This window comes from Stegastes partitus, unplaced genomic scaffold, assembly GCF_000690725.1.
Source record: "Stegastes partitus isolate 25-593 unplaced genomic scaffold, Stegastes_partitus-1.0.2 Scaffold2312, whole genome shotgun sequence".
NCBI lineage: Eukaryota > Metazoa > Chordata > Actinopteri > Pomacentridae > Stegastes > Stegastes partitus.
In genome coordinates this window covers 36,438-62,684 of record NW_007580043.1, presented here as the reverse complement: position 1 = coordinate 62,684, position 26,247 = coordinate 36,438, and the positions used below count along the sequence as shown (strand labels likewise).

Here is a 26,247-nt window from a genome sequence, read left to right as displayed (position 1 = left end):
TCAGGAAGTACCTTCCTAAGCTGTCTTTAAACACATTCAGGACACTTTTCCCACTATATACTACATCCTGATGCGTTTTCAGGACGTTCTGAAACGTGAGATTTTTTGACAAAAACGACATGCTATATTTTTATTGAGGCCCAAATACATAAGGCACAAGGCCACACTTGCTCCGATCTGCGCCAAACTCGACATGCCGGATGACAGTCCTGGCCAGAGCAGGTTTGCGCCACACCCCGCCGTGCGCAACGGCCGACAAGCGTAGGGCGAGGACCTGTCCATCGCCGCTTGCGGCTTTAATCTTATTATTCTCCTTGCTATTCATTAAAAAAAAATAATAAAAAAAATAGAACCAACATGACCAACTTTGTGACTAGAAATGTCATCAATGGTGGAAAAATCATGGTGGCACTACATACTATAGATATTAAACTACTTAAATTTGTGTTTCCATATTAATACAGCCTGCAGTTCAGCCGAAAAGTCCCAGCAGGGTCACCAATGGCTTTTTGGTTGTGCTGACAAGTCCAGAATTTTCTTGTTTGCCACCAAATCTGGTTCATGTGAAGTGTTTATTTTAGTTTATTTTTTAGCAAATTTTTAATGAGACATGTAGAATCAAGTGATTTGAATGAAATATCACATCTTTAGGCTTCGATTTGGATCCTTTTTGTGATGAAGCAGCACATCACAGACAAACAGCTGAAGCATTATCTGAAAACTAAACATCTTTCTTTCTGTGTTTACAGTTTTTGGCTCAGATACATGGTCATTTTTCTTGTTTTTTTAAACGATAACATGCCTTTTAAACTCACTGATGACTTTTGGGATGGAGAGAGTGAACTACAGTCTGCTGAGTTTTTGTATTCCAACTTGATCTAACAGATCCGTGGCTCTAACTGTGTACCGATGCTGTAAGAATCAGCGGTAGACCTTCTGACAAACTGATGCCAACGTGGCATCGGGTGCAAACACAACAGGCAGATTTTAAAGGAGCACGAAGACAAAGAAGATAAGCGTCACATGTCAAAACTAAATATTAATGTGAAATAGCGGATTAAAATTGAACATCAATACATGAGCAACAAAAGATCTGAACGCTTCTGAGCATGACACTGCTGTTGTTTTAGACACGGCCGTCCGTCACTACTCAGTATTCGGCTTTCAATATAAATGATCTGTGTGAGAGTTGAGGAAGGTGCTGACTGACGGCGATTCAAGTCGTGACTCTTTGCAACAGAAGATGTTCTTAAATTCTCGGCCTCGGGGGCTTCAAGGTGTGTTCTGATAATTCATCATTTTTCAGTGGCGTGTAATCAAATATTTGAACAGAACCCCCTCCTTCGATCCCCTCCAACTACTAACTTCTGCCTTTTTCTCCCCGTGTCCGTCTTTCAACACTCGTGCCACGCCTCGCTGTATCCAGGCGTCATTAGCTGTAAATCTTGGGTCCACATCTGGGACCGTCCTTCAGCAGTGTGCTGAGACTTGACTCCCTGCTGTAATCCAACACCTCTGCCTTCCTTCCATATCTCTAATCCGCAGCTGAACCGCCGCCGCGCACTGACTCAGGCTGCAGATTACAAGCGGAGCGTGGCGAGACTTGTGCAACGCAGAAGGATGGGTGGCAGAAAGGATCGTGTCTAGAGATGCTTAAAGAGATTTTCAGACGGTTTCTGAAGGTTGTAAAATTATACCTTGTGGGAGCAAAGTGCACTGTGGGAGCTGTTCGTTCAGTAACAGTAAATGTTCTTGCTTGTGTTATGGAAATGTCTGGGAGCGTGACAAACACAGATGAGCCAACTTCTTTTAAATCTTTAACCTGAGCCTGTCTTTTGTTGAGCTTCAGTCTGCTTCAGGTCATGACATATTGATTACATGCAATTTTGAAATGATTTTGAGCTATTAAGATAATTACACTTTTTCAGTTTCCAGCAGCAAATAATTTGATCATAATTAGAACGTTCAGGTTTGTTTTCTTTCTGCCTTTCAGTTTGGCAGTTCTACCCTCCGAACCCTAAAACCTGCCGGTGGGTTTGAAGGACATATTATTATTATTTGCAAAAACAAAACCATTTATCAGAAACTGTAAAACCAGAAAGAATCATCAGATTTTTAACTTTCTGATGGTCCTTGAACTAATCATGTCTGATGTGCTATTTGTTTGTTAAACCAAATCTATTAAAATCACTTTATTCTTCATAAAAATGTCAAAAACAAACTATTTTGCATTTACCAGATTCTGTAAAAACAAAAAAAATGTGCTCCTTGGTGCAAACATTAAAATATTAGTAACTCAGCTGCAACTAACAGCCATGTGACAAAAAATCAGGGACTTTCTGGCTGAACTGCAGCCTGTGTAGCAGATGTATGGAAACAAATTAAAAATATAAAAACAGCAAAATATCCATTGCATGTCGCGTCACCATTTTCCAGTATCTGTACCACCGATGGGCATTTAGAAAAATAATGTACATGTTGATTCCAGGGTTTTGAAAAAATAAAAGAAGTCCATCTTTCATTTCATCTTTCTTTAATGATTTATGTCATTCTATCGGTGACATACTGAACAAAGCCATTTTTGAGTTCTCCCTCCTTCTAGCTGTGGTTGTTCTGCTTCCATAAAGGTGCAGGACTTTATGTTGGTGTGAATAATGAGCCTGCAGTGAGTAGTTAAAGGAGCAAAAAACACCCAGAACTAAAACTAGTTAGTGTCCATCAGCGTTCAAGAAGATTTTGAAAATGCAGCAATTTCGCAACCATCTTACACTCCAGTGATGGCGTGATGAAAATGGAGAAATCTGCATTAACTTAATTGATTAATAGTATATGAGTGGTTATATTTTTTTGCATGAAATAAATTAATATGTAAGGGGAGAGTAGACATGTTCCAGTAAGTGTTTCCAGGACCGTGTGTGTTTGTGCAGTGCTTGTTGACTTACATTGGCACTCAGCTGTGTCGTGAGGGCGGAAACCTTTTCCTGGGAGGCATCCAGCTCCCGACGCAGCTTGCGGATCTGCGGACGTAAAGAAACTCGACATCAAAAACAGCGCCGAGACAAAAGCGCGCATACCTGCTTCCACAAAAGCATGCAACGCCAAACGCACACGCGTGCATCCAGACGCGCAACCAAGAAAAACACTGTCGCAACAAACGAGGGAGGATCCGAGATCGGAGCTCTGATGCGTCCAGGTTGAGAGACGGAACACAGCGAATGCATAAAAGGGCGCATACAGGTGTTCAGAGAGGAACAAGAGCCGGTTACAGGGTCGGCCACAATACAGTTACAATGTGAAACCAGATCCAGCCGTGAAAACGCCCCCCCGTGTTCCAACAAGTCCAGCCAGTGCTGCGTGCAGAAAATTAAAGAGGATGGAAGTGCTGTGGGCGGGTGGATGCTCACCTCCGACTGGGACTTCTCCTCGTTCTGTAAAACAAACAGCAGAAGAAGAGAAAGTCATTAGAGGGCGTGCTGAACGGAATCCTTTAATGAAAAAGAAGAGCAGCTCGTTCTGCCGGAGGTCTGGCTGTTTGATTTATTAGCTCCACGGAGACGAGCTTTATAAACTGTGCAGGATATTGTCTGGTGTAATATGTCTGGAAAGCAGAGACGTCCTCCTGAAGGCATTTCACTGAGATGCCTGCGTATGTGTGCGTGAGTCTCATTGTCCTCGTGGGCTGCACACGGAACAATAGTAAGAACAGACAGGTAGGCAAATACGCAGCGGCTGAGGGCACGCAAAACAAACACTCGCACGAACGCAACACGCCCTGCTGCTGCTGCTGCTGCTGCTGCTGCTGCTGCTCACCAAAACACTCAGACACCCACATTTACATGTCAACAGGCTGCAACCGGGCACTGAAACTGCATCTGGAAAGTTGTTTTTTACAGTTTGTTTTTAGTGAAGTGACCAGTCAGCTGTGGTATTAGAATAATATTAAATATCGAGTCAATGGTGGCTGCACCAAATAGATTATTTAGAATTTTTAAACACATCATGTAGAATAAGGTGATTAAATATCCAGATTTTAAGCCTAGATGTGACTACAGCACATCATGCATGATTAGTTAGTGATAATGTGTCAACTATGCTGTTATAATAATATTTAAAATTGGTTTAAAGACTCTACTATGGAGGATTTTCACATTTCCTCATCATGATAGCATCAAGAACAGCCCAATAACTGCCTGAGTTTTCCATAAAATTTGCAAATATTAAAATACTTTGGAGAACTGTGCAGCTTTGAAAGGAAACATCAACACTCTGGGTGTTTTTTAAAGAAATATTTAACCCACAATCTTTCAGTGGAGAGTCTGACCACAGCGATGAGGTTGTGACAGAAACAACAGATAGACAATTAATGATTTTTCTTGTGGTTCCACGTTTCAGCACCGAGACAGGTTTCAACAGCTTAGTGTGTCTGCGCAGAGTGTAGCAGAGTGTGAGCACATCTGTTTACAAAGTGGCATCCGTCCACACATGGGCTACACACCCAAACAGAGATGCCAATCACACACACACACGGCCAGCTGATCCTAGATACACAAACACAGCAGTGTGTATTGGAAACACAACTCAGAGGTCTAACTCTGTTGCAAAATCCTGGACCAGCGCTTCATAAGCAAACAATGAAGTTTAGCACAAGTGCAAAAAATGAAAATTAACAAGCGAGGAAAACCATTCTTCAAAAAAAAAAGCTCCATTCGCTGCAGCTGCATTAGTTTTTGTTGCATTGATGTGGAATTCCCAAACATTAGATGCATTGTTCAGCTCCTGATGGTTCATGAATCCACATGTGAGGAGACTCCAGAGTCAGTCAGACATGTAATCACCTTTAGCTCATAATCCACAGACAGACAGCAAAAACATCTGAGAACATATTCTTCATATAATAATATGACTCATTAATTGACTGTATTTAACTCCAACAGACCACAAACATCTGAATAATTAACTGCTCCACTCCTACAGTCCTACCGTCTGCTGCCAGGATGTGACGGTACCCGTCAGGGATAAAGTCGCCATCATTTTGTCTCTTCCCTCTCTGTTCAAACCCTGTGGCTCCAAGGACCAGCCAGCGTCTGAGAGTTCCTCTGCTACCACCTGCACAGGTGAGTGCACCAGCCCACCAGGGGGAGGAGCTACACTGTGAAGCACTAAGCTCTGATTGGCTACTGTGGACACGGCTGGGCTGTCCAACTACCACCAGACCTTTTCCTTATAACGGATGTTTGAGTGACTAATGGATTAGAGGGCAAATATCTAACAGCTTGAATGCTTTATAATTCATAATTAAACAGGCAAAAGCAGAAGCTGGTTTCTCTTGTTTCCGTGTGCAGCCGCCTAATCAACGAAGAACAACGGAAATTTTGGCGTTGGGATGCCAGAAGAGAAGCAGCTTTTCACTTCACGTCACCTTTCTGGAGGTGATTTCTCAGCAGTAATTATTCAAAGATGAGACCTTACAAAAAGTGTAAAATGAACGCAGATTGTGTTCGACTACTGAAACACATACTAAGTGTTTACACTGTAAGAGAACTACATATATGTGTAATGTTGAGGCCATCTAAGTGTCACAACCCTGACTGAAGCTTCAACATTTAAGCAGGAGATGAAAAAATAAAACTTTTAGATAGTCTGCTGCCTTAAAAATGTGATTTAACCACTCTTGAGACAATTAATTAGTTCAAAGTCACCTCATCTGCTGTCAAAGTGTAAAGCTACCCGAGTTGAATTAACTAAATTTGAGAAAAACAGCTCAATAAACTCAAGATATTAAGTTGAATCAGCAAGTTGCATGAAAAAGGTTTACAGACAGAGTAGCTTTTAAGTTCAAATAGCTTCAGCTGTTGACCAGAGTCAAATTAAAGACAATCTGCTCCCAGTTACAGTCAGACTAATCATAAGTCTGTGGGTGTAGGGATTAAATTCAGCACTAATCTTTGTCGTGGTTCGAACTGTTTTGAAAGAATCGACCATAATTTAATTGAACAAAAACACACAGCAAGTTTTCATCATGGCTGTTTTCTTAAACTACAAAAAAATCAAGAGTTTCTGTGGAGTTTTACCTCTCCAGCAATGCATCCTGGGAAGTCTGGAAAAACTAAAACTTAATTTCATGAGTTGATCGAACTTTCAGCAAATCATTCATTCAATTTAAATGCCTAAAGTTAAAACAACTTATGTTCAAGTTCTGGAAATTAAGCTTTGACATTTCAATTAACTATAAATAGAACAGCTGGGTGACTTATTTCTGATGTTTTACTGTGTAGTGGATAAAACTATGTAACGGTGACAGAAACTGCCCAAACAGCGGATGTTGAACTCACCGTGGAGTAAATGGAAGAAGTGCTGGAGACCAGAGACAGAGACGATCCGTGAACTGAAGAGACACAAACCACAAGTAAAAGTGGGGGATTAGAAAGTACATCTGTACACACATTAACCTGATTATCAACAGACCTCCCACAGTCTCCTCTACCTAAACCACCCACTCACTTCCAACCCTGCCCACCCAGCTCAGTTCCTCCCAGTTCCCCCCCAGCCTGCCCAGACTCGACAGCCCACCTCCTCCAGAGCAGCTCGGCGGTCATAAAGATAAAAAAACTCCTGCGAGTTGCAGTCGAACTGTGGCGCAACTAATGACAGCCTTAAGAATCGCTCTGCTAATGACTCAGCGGCTAATCACACATCAGAGGCGGCGAAACAACGCCGGCACTGTTTCCCGGCCGGGAGCAGATCAGGAGGGATCAGCAGCGTGATGTCATCGACCACAGCCAGAGGCCGGCCTGATCCCGGCGCATTCATTTGTTCATTTATTCCCTTGGAAAGCAGCAGACGTCAGTTTGCGGAGGACTCACATTTATCTTGGCTTGGTCTAGACAGAAAGGTGTGCAGGCAGCCACATGAAGAGGAGAGCAAATAGACTCACTCAGACCACGGCAATGAGTCTGCGCAGGTCGTGTGTGATAAGATCTTTTAACATGTTCTCAATGATGAGAGATTTTGATAAACTATTAACACTCATTTCTTTTGTTCCCGTCACATTTTTGACTCCCTGCGGGCTCATTTTTCACTAGAACATAAAGTCCTGCACCTCGATGGAAACAGAACAACCATGACCACAAAAAACACAAACGTTGATTTTCTTATCTTATTCTTATTCTTGCTATTCATTAAAAAAAAAAAAAAAGAAGAAAAAAATTGGAATCAACATGTACATTTTTTCGGTGCCCAGAGATGTTATAAATGCAGGAAAAATAACATATATGATATTTTACTGATTACATTTTTGTTTCCCTACTTGCCTCCTGCCTGCTCTACATTGCCATGTTCTACAAAAATGTCTTTTGTGTTGTTAGAGACACAAAAAAATCATGAAAAAATAATTTAAAAAAAAAGTTTAATTAAAAAAAAAACAAAAAAAACAATAAATAAACAATAATAATAATAATAAAAAATGTTCCTAACAGTTGCTACCAATACTTGAAAAAAAAAAAAAAAGCTGTGACACTGCCTGCAGTTCAGCCAAAAAGTCCCTGAATGTAGCAGCAGAGTCACTCGTGGCTTCACGTCTGCACCAAATGATGCAAATTAATCATTTTTAGAAAAACATTTTTTATTGCACACAGTTTGTTTTTAATAGAGACATGTTTGGAAAAAAGTGATTTTGTGGAAATATGATGATTTTTAAGCTTTCTGCAAGTAACATTTGATTAGTTCAAGGACCGATGCCAAGATTAAAAAAAAAAAAAATTCTTCCAGTTTTTCCAGTTTCTGATTAATGCTTTAATTTTGGAAATCTTTTAAAGACAACATGTTTTTTAAACCTGCAGGCGGGGTATGGGATTCAAAGGGTTAATCTCTTTCAAGACTTCATCTACTTTTACGTTTTAGGAGTATAAATTCTCAGTTAATGTCTTTTAGCGAATGTGTATAAGTCACAGGAGGAGGGTGAGCAGACATAAAGGCAGCGAGGGGAGGGTTCGGGGCGAAGGGGATGAGGTGACAGCGTATAGTGGTGTTGCTCTCAACGAGGACAGGTCTGACAAAGTGTTGGGTGGATGATGTGACTTTTGTCCCGTCAGTCAAACAACAGCTCCGGTAACTCGACACTTCAGCTACATGCACATGAACACACAAACTACATGTTCCCGCAGAGCTGCAAACTGGAAACCAACACACACACACACACACACACACACACACACACAAAAAGAGAGAGCAGGAGAGTCGGGGAAAGTTGTGTAGAGGTTTCTTGAATGTCACCGCGTATCTCTCACACCTCTCGCTGTGATCCCTGTAATTATCCCCTCCTCTGAAAGGGAAGACAGACTCTGGGAGCTGGGAACAAGCGAGACAGATGCGCTACTGGGGGCGGGGGTGTAATAGTAATAATAAGTTTGCACCTGTGGTATTGTGCATGTGCACATTATGTGGCTGCTACTGGAAAACGTTGGATAAAAGCTTCACAATACCAGGCAAAGCTCAGCAGGCATTTACCTGAGAAGAACATCTTTTAAAGTGGTCTGTACGACAGATGACTGCGGTCTTTAAAACGAACCGTTATGTTCTCGATTAGATAAACACACAAAGGTATTGATGTCTGCCTGAGATTTAACACTAGATAAAGGGCAGCTGTTAAATATGATTCATTTCCTCCCAGAATATCCAACTTAGATTAGTTTCCAGATAACTTTAACGTTACATTTGCTTAGAAATGTAACTTTTCCAGCCTGATTTTAAAGTTGTAAACTCATGTTAGAGCTGTTGCCGTTAAAGAGGTGAGGCATCATGTGCTCATTTAAACACTATTTAATTTAAAGGCAAACATCTAATGAATTTCTAGCATCACTCTGTGTTTCTGTAGTTTGTATTTGCATGATGTTAAATCTTCAAGTTTCTAAAAATCGCCAAAATTACAGTTTATCACAACCAGAAACTGTAAAAACGTTGTCCTTCTGATGGTACTTGAACTAATCATGTGTGACACACAGTTCCATCAGAAAAATGAACCAAATAAGAGCAAATAAACCATTTGCAGGAACCAGATTCTATAAAAAATAAAAAAATCGGTGCTCCGGCGTGCACCTATGAAATCACGAGTAGCTCAGCTGTAACCAACAATTACATGACAAACTTTCAGGGACTTTTCAGCGGAACTGGCTTAAACTGCAGGCTGCTTTAAGACAGTGCAGATAGAAGACAAGTATGGGAATGAAATAAGAATGTAAGTGCACACTTTTGCAAAATAATGGATCAAAGAAACTCAATTTTAGTTTCGTCGTGCTTTATAACTTTTATAACTTTTGTAACATTCTAGCCATTCTTTTGCAGTTTCCGTAGAGGTGCAGGACTTTGTCTTGCTGTAGAAATGAGCCCACAGTGAGAAAAAAACACAGAGAAACTGCCTGTTCAGGGGGTTGAAGGGTTCTCTCAGTTATGAACAACGTCTTTATGGACTCTGAACGCTGGTGCTGACTGACCTGTCTAATCTGTAATTTGAAACACCTGTCCTGTGCACTATTCACTCAGATAAAAACAGGCGTTGAAGCGACGCTGAAGGAGTGAAGACGTGCCAAAAAGGTGGTGCGTGTGTAATCATGTAAACATCTGGTCAGAAAGCTTTCAAGTAGGAATTTGGATTTACCAGGTTTCCTAAAGCACACAGCTGGTTTCCCCGAGGTGCATTTAAAAAACCAGCGTCAGGTTCACTGGATTTGATACCCAACTCTTTGTTTGACTCTCATGTTGCCCATTCCATCTGCTGGAAAGAAATCTGTCTTAGGATCCCTTTACAGGTGTAACATCAGTCTGTGGTTCTAAGCTTTACTTTAGCCTACATCTCCCAGGATGCCTTTTGGATTCACCAACTGATTAACCAGATAATTAGAGCCAGAAATGGTTTTTGCAAATATAAAAGAAGTTGTGGGTTTTACTTGCATGCATCTCTTGCGGCTGCCTCACACTGTGGTTTAGCCGAATTCCCCACAAGCTGCTGGTTTTAGCATCACTGACGGCGGGAGTTTTCCCAATTAAGAGAAACAATCTCAACACAATACTTTGCCTCCCGCTCCTTCCCGCCTTAGTTTATTCCTCTAAATCAAACGTTTCTGTGGCTCTGGGGATCGAGGAGAATCCGGCGGAGAGAAAGCTCTCCTGAGCGGGGCGTCTGCCTGCTGGTGGGAAAAGCACTGCTGGGTTCTGTTCCCAATAAACAAGCTTATGAAAAAAACAAAGCCGGAGAAAAGCTGATTACGGATTTCTAAAGGGATAAAGGGCTTTTTCTTAGAGGAGCGCTTGTAATCCGCCATAATGTTCTCTAAACAAATGGAATAATAACTCTTTTGGCATGAGGATGTGAAACAAGGAAGGGGAGGTGTCAGTTGTAGAGGGACGTGGGTGTGCAGGTCTTGAGATGGATTAAACCTAATGACAGATTTCACCGAATGTCTGACTCACACAGAGTCACTGAATATTCAGTCTCTTGCATCCACCCATCCATCCAAGTTTCTCCTGTCTCCTAAAGAGGAGCAACTAATTGATGTCAAATTGAAATTGCAATTTCGAAAAAGCTGCAATTTAGGATGTATGTCCTGCAGCATGTAGCAGCAGGGTTCAAACTGTCCTGTCAATGGTTTTACAAATTCATGCCATCCTCTCTTTGTGTGACTATATGATGGAACTGAAGCCTGACTTTAAAAGATTGATATTGCAAATCAATGTTTGTCAGAATAATCAAAGTTAGACATTTTCTTTGAATCATTTCGCCCTCTAGTGTCCTCTTACCTTCTTCGAAGCCGTCCCTGAAGGATCCTGACCGGCTCATGGTGCGTGTCTTCTCGTCGAGCGACATGCAGGAGTTTCTCAGTCGGTTGTCGCCGCACGGGTCGAAAGGGACGTCCTGATTGGTCAGGCTGTTGGTGCGCATGCTGGCGAGGTTGATCTGAGCTGCTGAGGTCGGGCTGGATGCTGTGAAAATTATATGATGTATACAATGACAGGAATCACATCAGGCTTTTCACAAAAAATTCTTGACGTATTTTTGGGGATTTTTTATCAGAAACTGTGAAAAAAGGCCATGAAAACGTTTGGAATTGAAGGTAACACACTGAGATGTCTTGTTTTGTCAGACAAAAGACAAAGATATTAAAGTTGTGATGATATAAAAGAGAGAAAAGTAGCAGCTCTTCACATTTGAGTGGCTTAAATCAGAGAATATGTGACATTTTGGAGGATAAATTAACTAAATGATTAATCAATCAAGTTTCTGCCCACGCACTGATTAAATATAATGATTTATCTAGAGAATCAGAGCAGGGTAAAAGTTGACAGAACAAGGGATGACAGGTATACGACTGAGAGGAAAAACAAACAACACAGCTGAGGCAGTGAATTTAGACATTGTCTCCTAAGTATGATGTTCCTCTCACTAAATAAGCATGTAGTTCTGGGTTTTGGTTGTGTGTGCGGCGTACCGAGCTGTCCGAAGTTGAAGCGAGTGCCGGAGGGGGAGGTGAGGCTGGATCCGGGAGAGAACGGGGAGTTACTGGCCGAGTCCTGCAGCCCGCTGGTGGAGTGGGAGCGCAGCCAATCGCGGGCCTCCTCGTGGCTTCGCAGCTGTGGCGACGGACCGTACCTGCAGAAAGCCAGAGAAAAGGTTAAAGTGGAAGCGAGGACACGAAACAGAAAAGATGCAACGTGGATTCAGACAGAAGCTGAGCCAGATTTGGATTTTTCACAATCACCAAGATAGGATTTTTTTTTTTTTAAGCAGACAGATTAACAGCCGAGATCTAACACCAGATGAATCAGATACAACACAAAGTGTGAACACAGACTGATTTTCAACTGTGAGCAACAGAAAACTGAGGGGGAGGCGAAATAAAAAAAAGCAGAAAAGAAGCCAAAGAAAATCCGACCACCATGTCAGGCCTGCAGCAGCAGTGATAGCCTCTTCACAGGAGCACAACACAACAACACATGTGCCAGAGTGCCGAACAAAAAAACACTTGAAAGCACTTTTAAAAAAGCGTGAGCACAAGCCTCGGAGAGTGAATATGAACGCAGAGACAAAAGGGAGACAGGAGACAATTTTGGTGAACCAGTGAGCAAAAGCGCAACGTGTCCAGCGGGGGAGTGAATGCAGTACCTGAGTCCCTTCTTAGGCAGAGTGTTTCTACCACAATGTGGCCCGCTGTGGGAGAGAAACACTTCAGAAGAGGAAAACAAAGGAAGGAAGGAGGCAAGGAAACATGTGGTTGCATCTCTAAAAAAAACTACCTAACAATATCTTTAGCTGCAAAGATGTTTGTCTTATCAATGCTACTTCGATACTGCAAAAAACATCCATCTTGGCAAGTCATTGTTGTCTTTTACTGAGCCCTAAAGGCTCTTAAAACAGCGTCTCAACCTGTTTTAAGAGTTTCTTCAGGACCATCCAAGACAAATTCCTGCACTAAAATAAAATAAAATGACATTTGGGTTCAGAAAACTTTTGAAATTTTCATTTGTGCTTGTGGGAAAAGATATTATAATCTGAGAAACAGTAAAAAACAAACCTTCAGATTGACATTTTTGCAGCGTAAAATCAAATATGAACATTCTACACTAGTAACTCTGCACTCAACCACAAGGTGGCAGTATGTGAACAATAATAACAGACCACCAAACAAAAACACTGAAGCTGCCAACACACACACACACACACACACACACGGACAAATGTCCACTCATACAGGAGCTCGAGGTCCTAAAAATAACCACAAACTACCACACAGAGCAACACACCTCATACAAAACCCCACAAGATACGACAAACTAGCACCACACTGAGGTTCTCTGTGGTTCTCTGTGTGACAGCAGGTGGTGGTTTAGTAGGAACCTCCACAGCTGCTCCACCAGAAGCCTAACACTGCACACAGGTACATTTACCTGTCCTGCTTCCGAGGCAGCGTGTTTCGGCTGAATATAGGGCTAGCGGAGGGGGAGGACAGGGGACTGATGGAGGACAGGAAAGGGGAAAAAAAACAACAACAAAACAAAAAAAAACAAAAAAAAACGCACAACAGACACAGAGAAAGAGAGTTTTTAGAGAACAAAGTGGACGAAGGAGTCAACTGTCAGATTCTTCACCAGTGAAGCTAACAAGGAAACTCTGCGAGGAAGGTGATGTCAGCCTCGAAAGCTTCCCCTCCAGATGCTATTGAGTTTCCTCTGAGGCATTCCTGTCACATTACACAGTCAACCTGTCACCATGGAATCCGCTACAATGACCACAATTACTGTGTAATCAGCTCACGGACGCCACGGGATTTTGTTTCCCCGCTCGAGTGCAGACAGAACGGCAAACAAGAAGCGACACCTCGTCACCGCAGATGCTTTGTGCATCATCTCGACTCTGGACTCTGAGTTGGGACTGGGCAGGACGCAGTGAATCTAACAGTAAATTAACTCCATCAAAAGTCCTGCAGCAGATTGTGAAAGTGCTGAAAACTACATTATTGTTACTGATGCATTAACGTATAAGCAGCATTTTAACCCTCCAAGAAGTTTCTGAGTATTTTTGGTTTCCGTCACATTTTTCCTGACTGTGGGCTCATTTTTAACAGTAACATGAAGTCCTGCACCTCTATGGAAACACAGCCATGACTAGACGTATAGAGACCTCAGAAATATCTTATGTGCGGCAGAACAAAGTTATAATGCTATAAATTTTTTAAAAGGAAAGAAAAACACTGGAAAATAGTGATTCTAAATGCTCACATAGATATTTTACTATTTACACTACTAGTAATATACACAGCCTGCAGTTCAGTCTAGTTTACTGCAAAGTTCCTGAGTTTCTGTCATGTGACCGCTCAGGAACTTTCTGGTTGCACCACTGAACGTGGGAATCGGATTATTTTGAAGTGAATTTCTGAGATTTGATTTTAATGAAATATCCTGATTTTAAGCTTCAGCTACGTTTTCTGACAGGTGGTTCAATGACAGGAGAAATTCTGATAATTCATTAATTTTTACTGTGTTTTACAGCAAAGACAAATGTTCCTTTCAAACCCACTGTCGGGGTTTTGGAGTTCAGAGGGTCAATAACATATAACCTAATATTAACTTACAGATTTATTATAACTAAAAAGGAATTACATTTCATAAACTGATCGCATGTTTTTCACATTAAACCTTAACCTGCAGAGTAACTAGACAATGTATACCTCTGAAACACAATAAATTCTAAGTATTAAAGGAACATCATGTAACGTCTGAAAGAAAAACGACAGTCACTCACTCTTATTTAATTACTTTTAAGCAATTAAATACACCTTTGCTCGGTTCACTGTGTTGATTGGTTCTGCTAATCTGCTAACTGTTCGCTAAAGTGACATTTTTCAAACCTACAAAAACTAAACTAAAAAAACAGAGTAATACTTCAAGTTCAGTACTTGAGTAAATATAATCAAACAGCGACATGAAGACGAGCACTAGTCTGTTAATTACCTCTCACATCCTTTGCCAAGTCACATTTATTCACTAAACACATTCATTAACAAGCTGTATAACCTGAAAACTACCTCAAACATCACATTTATGAAGGCACAGCATAAGAGCACTTGAATTTAGATTATTCCTAGACACCGTCCCCTCTGTGCGTCCTTACCTCTCAGACATGCCGGTCTTGACGCTGCCGGTCCGGCCCAGAGCGGACAGCGTGTCCTCCCTGTGGGTCCCGTGGCCGGCGCTGCCCAGGCTCATGTCGATGGACTCGCTGCTGGTGTGCATGCTGCTGACGGAGGGGAAGCCCACGCTGCCCGTCCCGCCGTGGCCGCCCAGCGTGCCCTCCCTGCTCGGGACGGAGGAGCTGCTGAAGGTGGTTCCCCACGTCAGGCTGTTGGACGGGCCGGTGGAGGAGTAGACGGAGCCGGGGCTGGAGGCCTGAGGGTGGGATAACATCACATTAGTGCTTAAAAATCTGTTTTTTGTAACAATCACTTGCTTATTTACACATCCAGCAGTTATGGAGCAACACTATCATTCATTTGGGCTCATGCTTCTGGCCTCCTGGTGGATACAAGTCCAATATTTGACATCTTTTAGCTCCGTTTTTGGTCTCAACCACCTGCTTACAAAAGTGTCTGCTTCTCTGTTCTATTTACATTTTCACTGAGTTGCCTGTTTGTGTGGTGAAAGTGAACCAAAATCGACCCTTTTCACTGTTTTGTGGCTTGAAAAAATGTCAAACCCATTATATATATACTATTAATCAATCATTAAAACAACATTTGAGGGCCTATATGTCTGTATATGTCACATATATGAACCTGGCTGTTGAAACCTTTGGACTCGTGCCCACCGTTTGTAAAGACGTGACTGTTGCTCTGAAAAACAAAGCCCTGTGTGTCACTTTATGATTCATAACTAGTCTGATGAAGACTTATGAATCATGTGAGAACACGATGGAGAGTTCATGACCGAGCATGCTCACTCGTTTCTGCTCTGCAGCAATACGTAGCCTAAAGTTAGTCTGTAATTCTACTGAATAGCTTCATTAGCAACTCAAGGATTTCCCCACATTTGTGGCATTAGCAAGGTGAGACCAAAACTATCTTGGCGTCCCCACCAAAGCCTCATCAGTGGCTCTGCAAACACCTTCCCACACAGTTTAATACATGCACGCCTCATTTGTCTCTAAGCCCAAATGTACATATTCATTTTAATCTTAAACCTGACCGGCTGGTTTGACGGTTGCACTCAGGTGACAGTTGCCCGCAAAGCAAATGGCTAACGGACAGCAGCTCTAAACATCAAACAAGAAATCCATCATGGTTTAGAGTAACTATGACATATTGGTGCCACTAATAACACATCAAGAGTCCAGAACCATGTGAAGCTGCACTTAAGCCAGCGATGGTTTGAGTTAAATACAAATATAGATAAATAGATAACGAGTACTTTGATGCATACATATCACTAAACACACATGACCTACATTAAGCTGAGGTGAGGCACGCAAGAAAAACACAACTGTTCTAAAAATATATATACACATGTGCATAAAAACTACTTTAGAATAAAAGAAAAATAGAGTAAAAGAAAGATTTTGCAAATAGAGAATGGTCACAGTGCAAATTAGCATTAAATGTGGAAATAAAGTTTAAAAATGTTGAGTTTTTTGTTATTATGAGTGCTGTGGATGCATTTTTCAGTGTTATTATCGAGTTCAAACGTGTCAGTATTTAACAGGTATTGTTGAGTGTGTATCATGGAAATTAGCGCAAAGCAAACCTCATCATTAGTTTTGTTGATTTTAGTTATCAGGGAAAATAAAATCTGACCCAGTGATGGTGCTGCATGAAAAGTGATCACTGAGGTTTTTACAATTCTTTCTGAGGGAAACATGAATGTCTGACAAATTTCACCATCTGTTCAAAATTTCACTGCAACCCCTCCAACGGTTGTTGGGATTTTTCAAACTGGACCCAAGAAGTGGACGGAGCAAGTAACCAACATACACCATTGGAAAAAAACACCACAATTACAAGTCCAAAATAAGTTAAAAAGCAAAACAACAACCACATGCTTCCCTTGTTTTCATGGTAACTAATGGATGGTGGGCAGTTGGAGACTAAAAATAGCCACGCAACTAATGGATTAGTGGCTGCTCCCATGACACAGGGCTAAAAATGAGCTTCAGGAAATACAGAAGGGAAGATTGATGAAGCCAAAAAAAAAATAAACAGAAACTTTGGGGAATGCTGGCAGTTTAACATCCCAGCATGATGTTTTATCATCTGAAGTGCCAACAGACCCATAACTCCCAGGAGCTTGGTGATGATTTTACTACTATAATCATCCACATTTCTGGAGTTGATCCACTCCCTCCAGTCCTTCCGTCCTGCCCACCTGCTCGCTGCCCAGCGTGCCCGTGCCCGACCCCAGCACTCTGCCTCCGAACAGCGGGCTGCTGGTGTCGCTGTCCACGCCTCCCAGCCCTGCGTCGGGCGACTCCGGCACCGTCGCCACGTGGTTCATGGTGGCGTGCGGGTTGGAGATGACGGTGGAGTTCTTCATGTTTTCAGCCGTGGTGATCGGAGCCTGTTTACTGGGCTTCCCACCAAATAACCTGAAATCAGAGGGTGGAGGAAAAAAAAAAAGATGTTAGCTGAGAGTTAAAGTGGATCTGAAAGGAGCAAGAAGAAAGGAGGTCTAATCTTATATTTGTGACCAGTAAGGCAAAGTCACGTGGTAGCAAATCACATCATCATCCATTAATAATAAGAGTCTGCCAGTTAAAATTCCAAGTGATCGAACTCATGCAACTAGCAAATAGAACTTTTATTTCCTCAAACTAGTTCTGCCTGCTGCGTAAAAACCACCTGAATGAGCTGACTGAGCCGGTGAGTTGGCTAATTCCAACGGCTAACGCAGGAGTAGGACGACACAATTAAGTAATTATTAATCACAATCATAATTTTAGCTGCTGACTGGCATGTGAAAACGATCGGCTGTGGGTTTTGCATTTTAAAATGCGCTCTTCTCATAAAAACCGTCGTGCTCGTACGTGCGCATGTGGATAAAATCAGCCGTTTCATCTTGGACAAATCTGACTTTAGAACACTTTATTTCCACTTTTCAAACTAATTTTTGCCTGCAATGTGAGGCGTATAAAGAGACATCAGTAAATATGGAGTCTATGGATGAGCACCTGTGCCCAGGTGAGGGCTGCCACTAACTGACAATACTGGTTAGATAGATGTTTATTTGTCATGTGCACAGCATGCAATGAAATTGTCTTGTTTGCACGCTCCCATGTATACATAATAAAAATATCAATATATATATATATAAAAAAACAACAATAACAATATGAATAGATAAAATAAAAAGAGACAGAAACTAAGGTGCATATTTGTCTATTTACTTGTAGCAGCATCAGTGAGATGTGTGATGGAGCAGCAGATATGTGTTTAAAGTGCACAGTGCCTGGTGACACATGATAACTGGTGTAATGTGTACATTAAACACCCGTGAATGAGTCAGTGTTTGGAGTTGTTCAGGAGTCTGATGGCCTGAGGAAAGAACCTGTTTGACAGACTTGTGGTCCTTGATTTCACTCCTGTAACGCATGTTGGCTGCACCAGTCCGACTAGTGAAAAAGTTGGTCTGGAGACCTGGACGACATTAACTTTCTGAATTCCAAAACCCGACAGTGGGTTTAAAATCATGACAATTTCAACTTTTAAAAAAGAAGAAAAAAATGTTGCACTGTCAACAATCTGAGAGGCCAGGGACGGATTTGGTGCCATTATGTTAGAAAACTTCACCAAATCTCAGCTCAAAATTGTGAGATTTTAATAAAATCTCTTTATTCTACATGTCTCATTTAAAAATTCCCTCCAAAACAAGAAGTCTGCACAACATTCTGCAAAAAAAAAAAAAATAAATTCTACGTTCCTCTGTGCAACCCAGAAGTCATTCGTGACTCAGCTGTGATCAGCAGTCAGGTAACAACAAATCAGGGATTTTTCAGCTGAACTGCAAGCTGTGTTTACACAGAGTAGAGCGGAGACAAGTATGGAAACAAATTAAATGTGTCACCAGATTTTCTTTTCCAGTATCGGTAACACCTGTGGGCACCTTTTTGTTTTTTGTACATGTTGATTCCAGGCATTTTCCATGTTTGTAAAGTAAATAATGCAAGAAACTCAATTTATGGCATCATACCTTTGTTATTATACTGCATAAAAGAAATTCTAGAGTTCTTTCTACATCTAGCCATAGTTGTCCTGTTTCCACAGAGGTGCAGGACTTTATGTTGCAGTAATATATGAACCCACAGTGAGTAAAAATGTGACAGGAGCAAAAAAAAACCTCCCGAAAGTGTTTGGAGATCAGAGGGTTAAGAGAAGATTTTCAATGAGACATTAACAAATAAGACTTTTATCTCATTTATTACAGCCTACGTCTATGTTTTTAAGTTGCCCTGAGCTATCTATTTGAGCATGTAAGGAAAGAGTGGAGGAAAAAAATGCATCCTCTGGAGACTGGGAATATTAATAGAACATCTGATTGAACGCTGACGGCTGTTCTGCTTCAGAGTGTTGAGCGGAGGAGAAACCTGACTGGAGTTTGTGATCATTTGTCAGCAGAACAAAAGCACCAGTATCATTCTTAAATCTCCGTGAAATACAGTGGCAGTCGGTAAAGGTAGAGTCGGCGCTCACATCTGAATCAGGGCCAGCCAGCACACACACACACACACACATAGACACTCACACACACACACACACACACACACAGACACACATAGACACTCACACACACACTGTAAACTCTCTCCTTGTTCTATACTAATCCTGGGTTCGAGTTAAATGGCAGGCTGTGATGACTGGAGCCGCAGTGAGCGATAATAGCAGCTCAGTCTCTTTGAAGAGTTATCACTCCCTCACATTAATGAGGGCAGAGCGCTGAGGTAAGGCTCAGCTCCCATTACCCTGCACCACACCCTCCCCCCCCACCACGCTGCCAAGGCTGAGGCTTGGCAGCTGATCAGCTCAGCTCAAGGCCTGCATTCACAATGGCCTGATATAACCTCACCGAGATTGGCTGCATGTGAGTGTGAGTGTGTGTGTGTGTGCGTAACAAGCCCACACGTGTGATCCTTACTCACCGCTGCTTATTATTTACAGTGACTGCATGATTACCGTCTTTTTTAAAATGGTCTTCTGTGTCTGTGTGTGTGTGTGTGTGTGTGTGTGTGTGTGAGCTGCATGTGGGTAAAGTCAAGTCCATACAGGAGGGACCCGCTCAGTGTGGCTCATCCGTTAGCCGTCAGCATGTCTGCAGCAGTGCAGGTCAGTACAGGTCAGTGCACACATCATCATATGAGTTTTTTGTGTTTAATCAATGACCAGAAAGGGAGTTTCAGACAAGTACGCAAAGTCAAGTCTTGAGTCTTTCAAGACGTCTGAAGTCTCCATAAGCAGATTCAAAGAGAAGCTCATATGTTTGTAAAGACAAGTTTTTACCTTAATATGTAAATATGGAGGTTTTTATTTTTATATGGGAGTGAAATAAGTAGGCAGCACTATGGTTGAACATTTCTAGAAAGAAGAACTGGTTTTGACTCATGGAAAAAACTTATGCATGTGTCAGTTTGATGCACAGAGATGAGTTTTTAGTTGTTCAATCAATGACCAGAGATGTATTTAAAGAAAAGTACCCGAAGTCAGGTCTCAGGTTTGTCAGAGAATGTCTAAGGTCTTCATGGGCAAATTAGAAGATGTAAGTCCTTCATGTCTCTGAATGGGGATTTTTGAAATGTTGGTGTGTTTCTTAGAAGAAATATATTTGAATGTTCCCCCCTCAAAGATGTGATAATAGTGTTTTTATGTTGATAATATCAAAACAAAGCAAAAAAGACCAATATTAAAGCTGCATCTTGATGCCTGATGCTGTCTTGTTTGTTTTTGACTTGATCTTGAACTTCACCAAGTCTGGTTTTTACGTTCTTCTTCTAAATCTCAAAACAAGTTGACAATGCAAAAGTGCACAAACTATGAAAGTGTCTGCTCCAACCAAAGCATACTGGAGATGTGATCAGTGTGTGCGCTGACCTGCGAAGCGTCGGTGAAGAAACCTGCTGTCGTCCAGTCAGAGGAACCGTCGCAGCTCCTCCGCCCTGCATCGCCGCTCCGCTCCTGAGGTTGTCCACCTCGGAGACCCCCTTCTCTCGGTCCGTCTGATTGGCCAGCAGGACTCCCGAGCCGTTGGCCTTGGCTAAGCTGATGGAGTTTTTCCCGTGAGAGGTGACGGAGAGCACGGCGGCCTCGATGCTGCTGGTGGAGGAGCGGTTCCCGTTGCGGGCGGCCGCCCCGGAGCGGCTGGGTCTGGGCAGGCTGCGGTACTGCAGCGTGGATCGGGCGCTCATGGGGAGGAAGCCGTCGTCGTGGTGCCCCAGCATGGAGCCTCCGTCCTGCCCGCCGGCCTTCAACCCTCCTGACAGCGAGCGCCCTCCAGATTTAGGCATCTTCCCCAGAGTGGCTGAACCGCTGGTGATGGTGGCGCCGCTGGCTGTCACCATGGTAACCATGCCCTGCTTCTTGAAGCCGAAGGTGCTGGTCGGGGTGCGTGAGGTCAGCGTGTGGGAGTGCGGGTCTGACACAGTGTGTGTGAGTGTGTTCGTGGTCGACGTGCGGCTGCTGGGGATCGACTGTTTCTTGGCCTCGTCGCCGCTGCTGCGCCCGGCGTCCGACGGCGAGCGGTGAAGGCCGTTAGGACGAGGAGAGAGGCGTCCTTTCTCTGACACCTTGACATCATCTGTTTTACCTGCGGGACACAGAGCCAGACATCAGCAGGGAGTGTTAATGCTGCTGTTGCACGATTTCACGCTCAGATTGCTAAAACCCAGAGTTAAGGTGAAGAAACTCGAACTCCAAACTGTCTGTGTGGAAACTTGTTTTTTTTGTTGGGTCAGCAACAGAGCTGATCCTGAAGATTTCAGAAGGTTTCACAAGATTTTCTAAACGTGGCAGCATCTTATTTCATACTGCACTAAAGACCATACTTTACCACATAGACCTGTTAAATTTCTATTTTTCTTTTAAAAGTACAGAATTGAAGTTGTGTAGCAGACCCACTATGTTGTCTCACTAAATGCAAGCACACTGAATATTTGAGCATGCTGGTGGAACCATTGAGACGGTATCTCAACCTATACTGACCAACTGCAGCTCCAAATGCTGAAGAAACTGATGCTACGATATACAAATTAAGAACAAGTGCTTCATTTTACCCAGAAACCTCAGAAGAAAAACGTACATATCTGACATAGGCATTTAAATCTAACTTCAAATCTTATTTTTTAACAAAATAAGAGGACATTTGTGCCAAGGACTTAATGCAACTGTATTGTTGTTCAACATATTTCAGCAGTTGCAAGATGGTAAATAATAATTAGTCAAACGTAACTAACATGTACTCATTTAAGTTAGAATTTCTCATTTGCTTGCTGTTGTCAGTGGTGGAAGTCTTTGTTACCTGAACTGTGGGTCTTGAGGCCGACCGAGCCCGTAGAACCGGTGCTACTGGTGCTTTTCGTCCGGGGGGACGTCACCCCCACCTGAGTGCTCATGCCTCTCCTCCAGGAGCCTGTGTGGGACACCGAGGGGGTCTTCCTGCCCGAGCCGCCCTTGTCGGACTCGTCGGAGATGTCGGAGGGGTTCCGGCGGCTCCACTTGGAGCTCGGCTCCATCCTGACCCCGCTGTCTGACCCGCCGTCTGGCCTCTTCACCTCGTCTCCCGACCAGGACTGGTGCACCGCTGTGGAGGCCGAGTGCTTCTCCGCGTCCGTCACAGGCTGAACACACACAAACACGGCAGGTCAGATTTACTGCTGCTGAAGGAGGCGTCTTTTATGAGACGTCGCCAAGTGGCTCTGAAGAGCACTCCGGTTTATGACCACAGCCATCATGCTGGTTAATCCCACCAGCAGCATCATCACCTGGGCAGCTTGTCAGGAAACTGTTTAACTGTTTTTGGAAATATGAGAGATATATTTTTACTGGTTTTGGTTTGCTGAGTAGCTTAGATGGTTTTAAAGACAAGTTTTTCCCTTGTTAACGCACCCATATGGTGTTTTTTTTATATGCTAGATGGCATGTCGTGAGTAAAACAAGCAGTCAGCACAATGATTGAACATTTCTACCCTCTACCTCTATAACTGCGCTCCAATGATCACAGTTTCAAAATAAGATTCAGACATTTGGGTACAAAACAAACCCAAGTTCTTCTTTGGAACTGGTTCCTAATTCAGGGGGGGGAAACAACTAACTTCTAAATATGTAACTGCTTAGATATGAGTTTTAAGGAGTTTAATAAATAAACAGAGAAGAAAAGGACCTGAAGTAAAGTCTGTTAGAAAACGTTTGAAGTCTTCATAAAGAAATAACAAGATGTAGGTCTTTCATATCTCTACATGGTAAAGTTTGAAATGTTAATGAGTTCCTCAGAAGAACCTCATTTGAAAAAAAATCCCTTTTAGAGTCGTGGTAAGAGTCTTTTCATGTTGATGATATAAAAACAAAGCAAAAAGGACAAATACTAAAGCCGTATGTTTATGCATGCCTGTCTAACGCTGTGTTATTTAATAGTTACTTGTTCTTGAACTACATCAAGTCAGTTTTTTTTTTACATTTTTCTTTCCAATCTCAGAACAAGTTGCCACTGCAGAAGCGCACAGACAACAAAAGTCCCTTTTCCAACCAAACTGAAAACACTGAAGGTATTTAGTGCTGCACCTGGAATGTAGACTTTAACTGTTCAAAATGATGGTGTAATGTAGGTAGTTCACGATAGCCTTCATTTAACCAACACAGTAAATTACAGCTGTTGGAGGCCTGACGCCTGCTTTTAACTCCTGCAGTCGTCCAGGCAACACTCGAAAAATGCAGCAAAGCTTTTCTGCTCGCAGGCCTTAAAAACACAGTCCGGCCGACGTGTAGCTGCCAGAGGACAGATGAGGCAGACATTATTAATCTGCTCTCTGTCAGCCGGCTGCAGACACAGAAAGACGCCTTTGTGTTTTTTTTTCTGCAGCAATAACGGACAGACGTCACATGACTCCACGTCAGACACAACATGTGAGTCAGCTGACAACGTTATCGTCTCCCCGATCAGCTTCGTGGCTCTTAATCAGTGTTTAATGATTTGAGGCCAGTGTCAACATCAACTTTGGCTTTGTGAGTTCAGAGCTGTGCCACCCGGAGGCAGTCCGACATTCTTCACCGTCTTCTCTGAACGCGCAGGAATGCTGGGGCGGACCCAGTTTGAAAAAGAATTACTACTGCATTCAAATATATCTAAAAATAAAAATATTGTCCCAGTGTTTCTGCCACGCAGGTATAACTTCTAATCTAAGTTTAGAGTGCGATTGTTGTGCGTTGTTTTGTGATGACACTGTCGCTAAGCAACTGACAATAAGGACACTGCTTTGTTTGCATCTTCAGAAAGCAGGTGGACGCTTTGTTTCGTTGCATTAGAACATGTTGGACTGATGTCAGTGTTTTCTAAAACATACTCTCAATAAAAACTCCTGAACTTGTGTCTTAATTTTTATCCAGAACGCTGTAAACAGGCAATAAATGATGCTTTTAAATAATGCCAGCGATGTTTATAACTCAACATTTTTGAGGTTTAATTTGCTGGAAGAAAAATCCAGTCGTCTATGTCAGTGTCTAAAAACAGCAGCACTGAGACCTAATATCCAACTTGGCACGGCTAATCATAAAATAACGATAAAGCACAAAGCATCACTGTGTTTGCCCTTACAACATGGAGATCTGAACACCAGGCTAAAGAATGAGTTTTACTAAGAGTCGCATTTAAAACTGGTAATAAAAATTTAGTTTTGTCAAGTACACATTTTGTTTTTGGTGTTTGGATTGCGACGCTTTTGTTTTATATGTGGCACTTTTTAATAAAAAATGAATTGGACGTTGAAATATCTGATTATTTATTTTACTTAACGTACACCTTGGGACTGCTGATCCCCAAAGCATGCCATGTTATCTTTAAAAAACCATTTAAATTACACCATTAATAAGACCCAGAAACTATAAAAACAGAAAGAGACTCATCTGTGACGTCTTGTTCTCTCAGAAACAAATCTAAGCTTAAAGCCAAAATCACCTTATTCCATGTCTTATTAGACAAAATGCAAAAAATAAATCCTTTCCACTAAAAAGATTCCATAAAAAACAAAAAATTCTGCATTCCTTGTTGCAACCATGAAGCTATTAATCACTCTGCTGTGACCAACAGCCAAGTAATGAAAATTCAGCAACTTTTTGGCTTTACTGGGCTGAACTGCAGGCTGTGTTGACAGAGAGCAGATAAGAGACAAGTGTGGAAACAAATTAAAAGTAGGAAAACATCTACAGTATATGTAGCCACCATTTTTCTCCCAGGATTAGTAAAATCAGTGTGCACTTGTAAAAATATTGCACATGCTGATTCCAAGTTTTTCAAATTGTTGGCTGTGCTGTTTCCACAGAGGTGCAGGACTTTATATTGCAGTGAAAAATGATCCCACAGTGAGTAAAAATGGAAAGCAATGGAAGGAAAACATGCTTTTTTTCCTAGCAATTATTAAAAAATATTGACGTGAGTGTGTGGCGTTGTACCTGCGCGTTGAGGCCTTTGCGCTGTGCTGCCGGCGTGTTGGCGTAGGAGGAGATGGAGGAGCTGGTGTTGATGTCATCTGTGTCGATGTTGTCGCTGATGCCGCTGCTCACAGAGCTGCTGTCATCCCAGCTGGACACAAGAGGAGAGAAGAGAGAGAGAGGCTCACTTTAACACTCTTTAAACAATTCATCCTCCTCAGTGGAGAGGATGAGGGAGTCCACTTGGCTCCTGTCACAGAGCTGCCCTTTGGGAAACATGTTTCATCCCTCTTTGAAGAGACGAGCACTAAATTCACTCATCCGACAGTCGCCAGAGCCTGAAGACACATGAGCCGAGTGTGATGCTTCTCATCCCATGAACGCTGCATCAGCCAGCTGAGCCCTTTACAGAAAGAGATGCTTCTTAGGGCTGTAGCGAGATTTGAATTTTTGCAAATCACGTGCAAAGAGATCCTTCGTTTCCCTGTTTTGTATTTGCTGTTAAGAACGGATGCTGTAATGGTGATAGAGGAGAGGAGAAGATTGCTCAGAGAAAAACTAAATAACACAACAATAGGAAATGCAGTGCTTATGAAGTAGAAACAATAAGATTTAAGTATCATATAATGCTGAAATAAAATGAGCCAGTGAGAAATAAGGCAATGAAAGTAATGCTGGCAGTTGTACTGAGGTAAATAAGTAAACATCACACATGATAATAATCTGTAAAATGAGACGAAAATGAGAATGAAATGTTGAAGTGAGTAAGAAAAAAGTCTGGAAACTTCCTTTTACAGCAGCAACCAGTGTGACGTTGTCTACGTAGTGGTGCTATTGATGAATATGTGACTTTAAATGAATACAAAGCCAAAGAAAAAAACTGCATTTATGAACTTAACGGAAATAAAACTGCAGACGGATCTAGTGTTTTGTGACTGCCTGGTGATTCTGCTCCTTTATTCTCCATCTAAACTGACTTCAACACACACACACACCAGGACACACACACATATACACAAACAGGCTGAATGGGGTTGTCTATCATATGAACAAAGGCTTCGTCGGAGGGGTGACATCATGGTGTGTT

General features: G+C 42.2%; 1 protein-coding gene across 1 annotated transcript in view; it reads right to left on the bottom strand.

The window, feature by feature from the left end:
• Positions 1 to 2,910: 2,910 nt before the first annotated feature.
• LOC103374634 (neuron navigator 2-like) overlaps positions 2,911 to 26,247 on the bottom strand; it is a gene marked incomplete at its 3' end in the record, with an annotated part of 53,165 nt that continues 29,828 nt past the window's right edge. The window contains exons 7-18 of the mRNA XM_008304752.1: positions 25,182 to 25,311; positions 22,039 to 22,357; positions 20,616 to 21,327; positions 16,903 to 17,122; positions 14,660 to 14,934; positions 12,937 to 13,002; positions 12,155 to 12,199; positions 11,481 to 11,641; positions 10,792 to 10,974; positions 6,333 to 6,385; positions 3,405 to 3,428; positions 2,911 to 3,017 (exon numbers count right to left, since the gene is read on the bottom strand). Of these exons, the coding sequence (XP_008302974.1) occupies positions 2,911 to 3,017; positions 3,405 to 3,428; positions 6,333 to 6,385; positions 10,792 to 10,974; positions 11,481 to 11,641; positions 12,155 to 12,199; positions 12,937 to 13,002; positions 14,660 to 14,934; positions 16,903 to 17,122; positions 20,616 to 21,327; positions 22,039 to 22,357; positions 25,182 to 25,311 (2,295 nt within the window). The remainder of the gene's footprint in view (positions 3,018 to 3,404; positions 3,429 to 6,332; positions 6,386 to 10,791; positions 10,975 to 11,480; positions 11,642 to 12,154; positions 12,200 to 12,936; positions 13,003 to 14,659; positions 14,935 to 16,902; positions 17,123 to 20,615; positions 21,328 to 22,038; positions 22,358 to 25,181; positions 25,312 to 26,247) is intronic.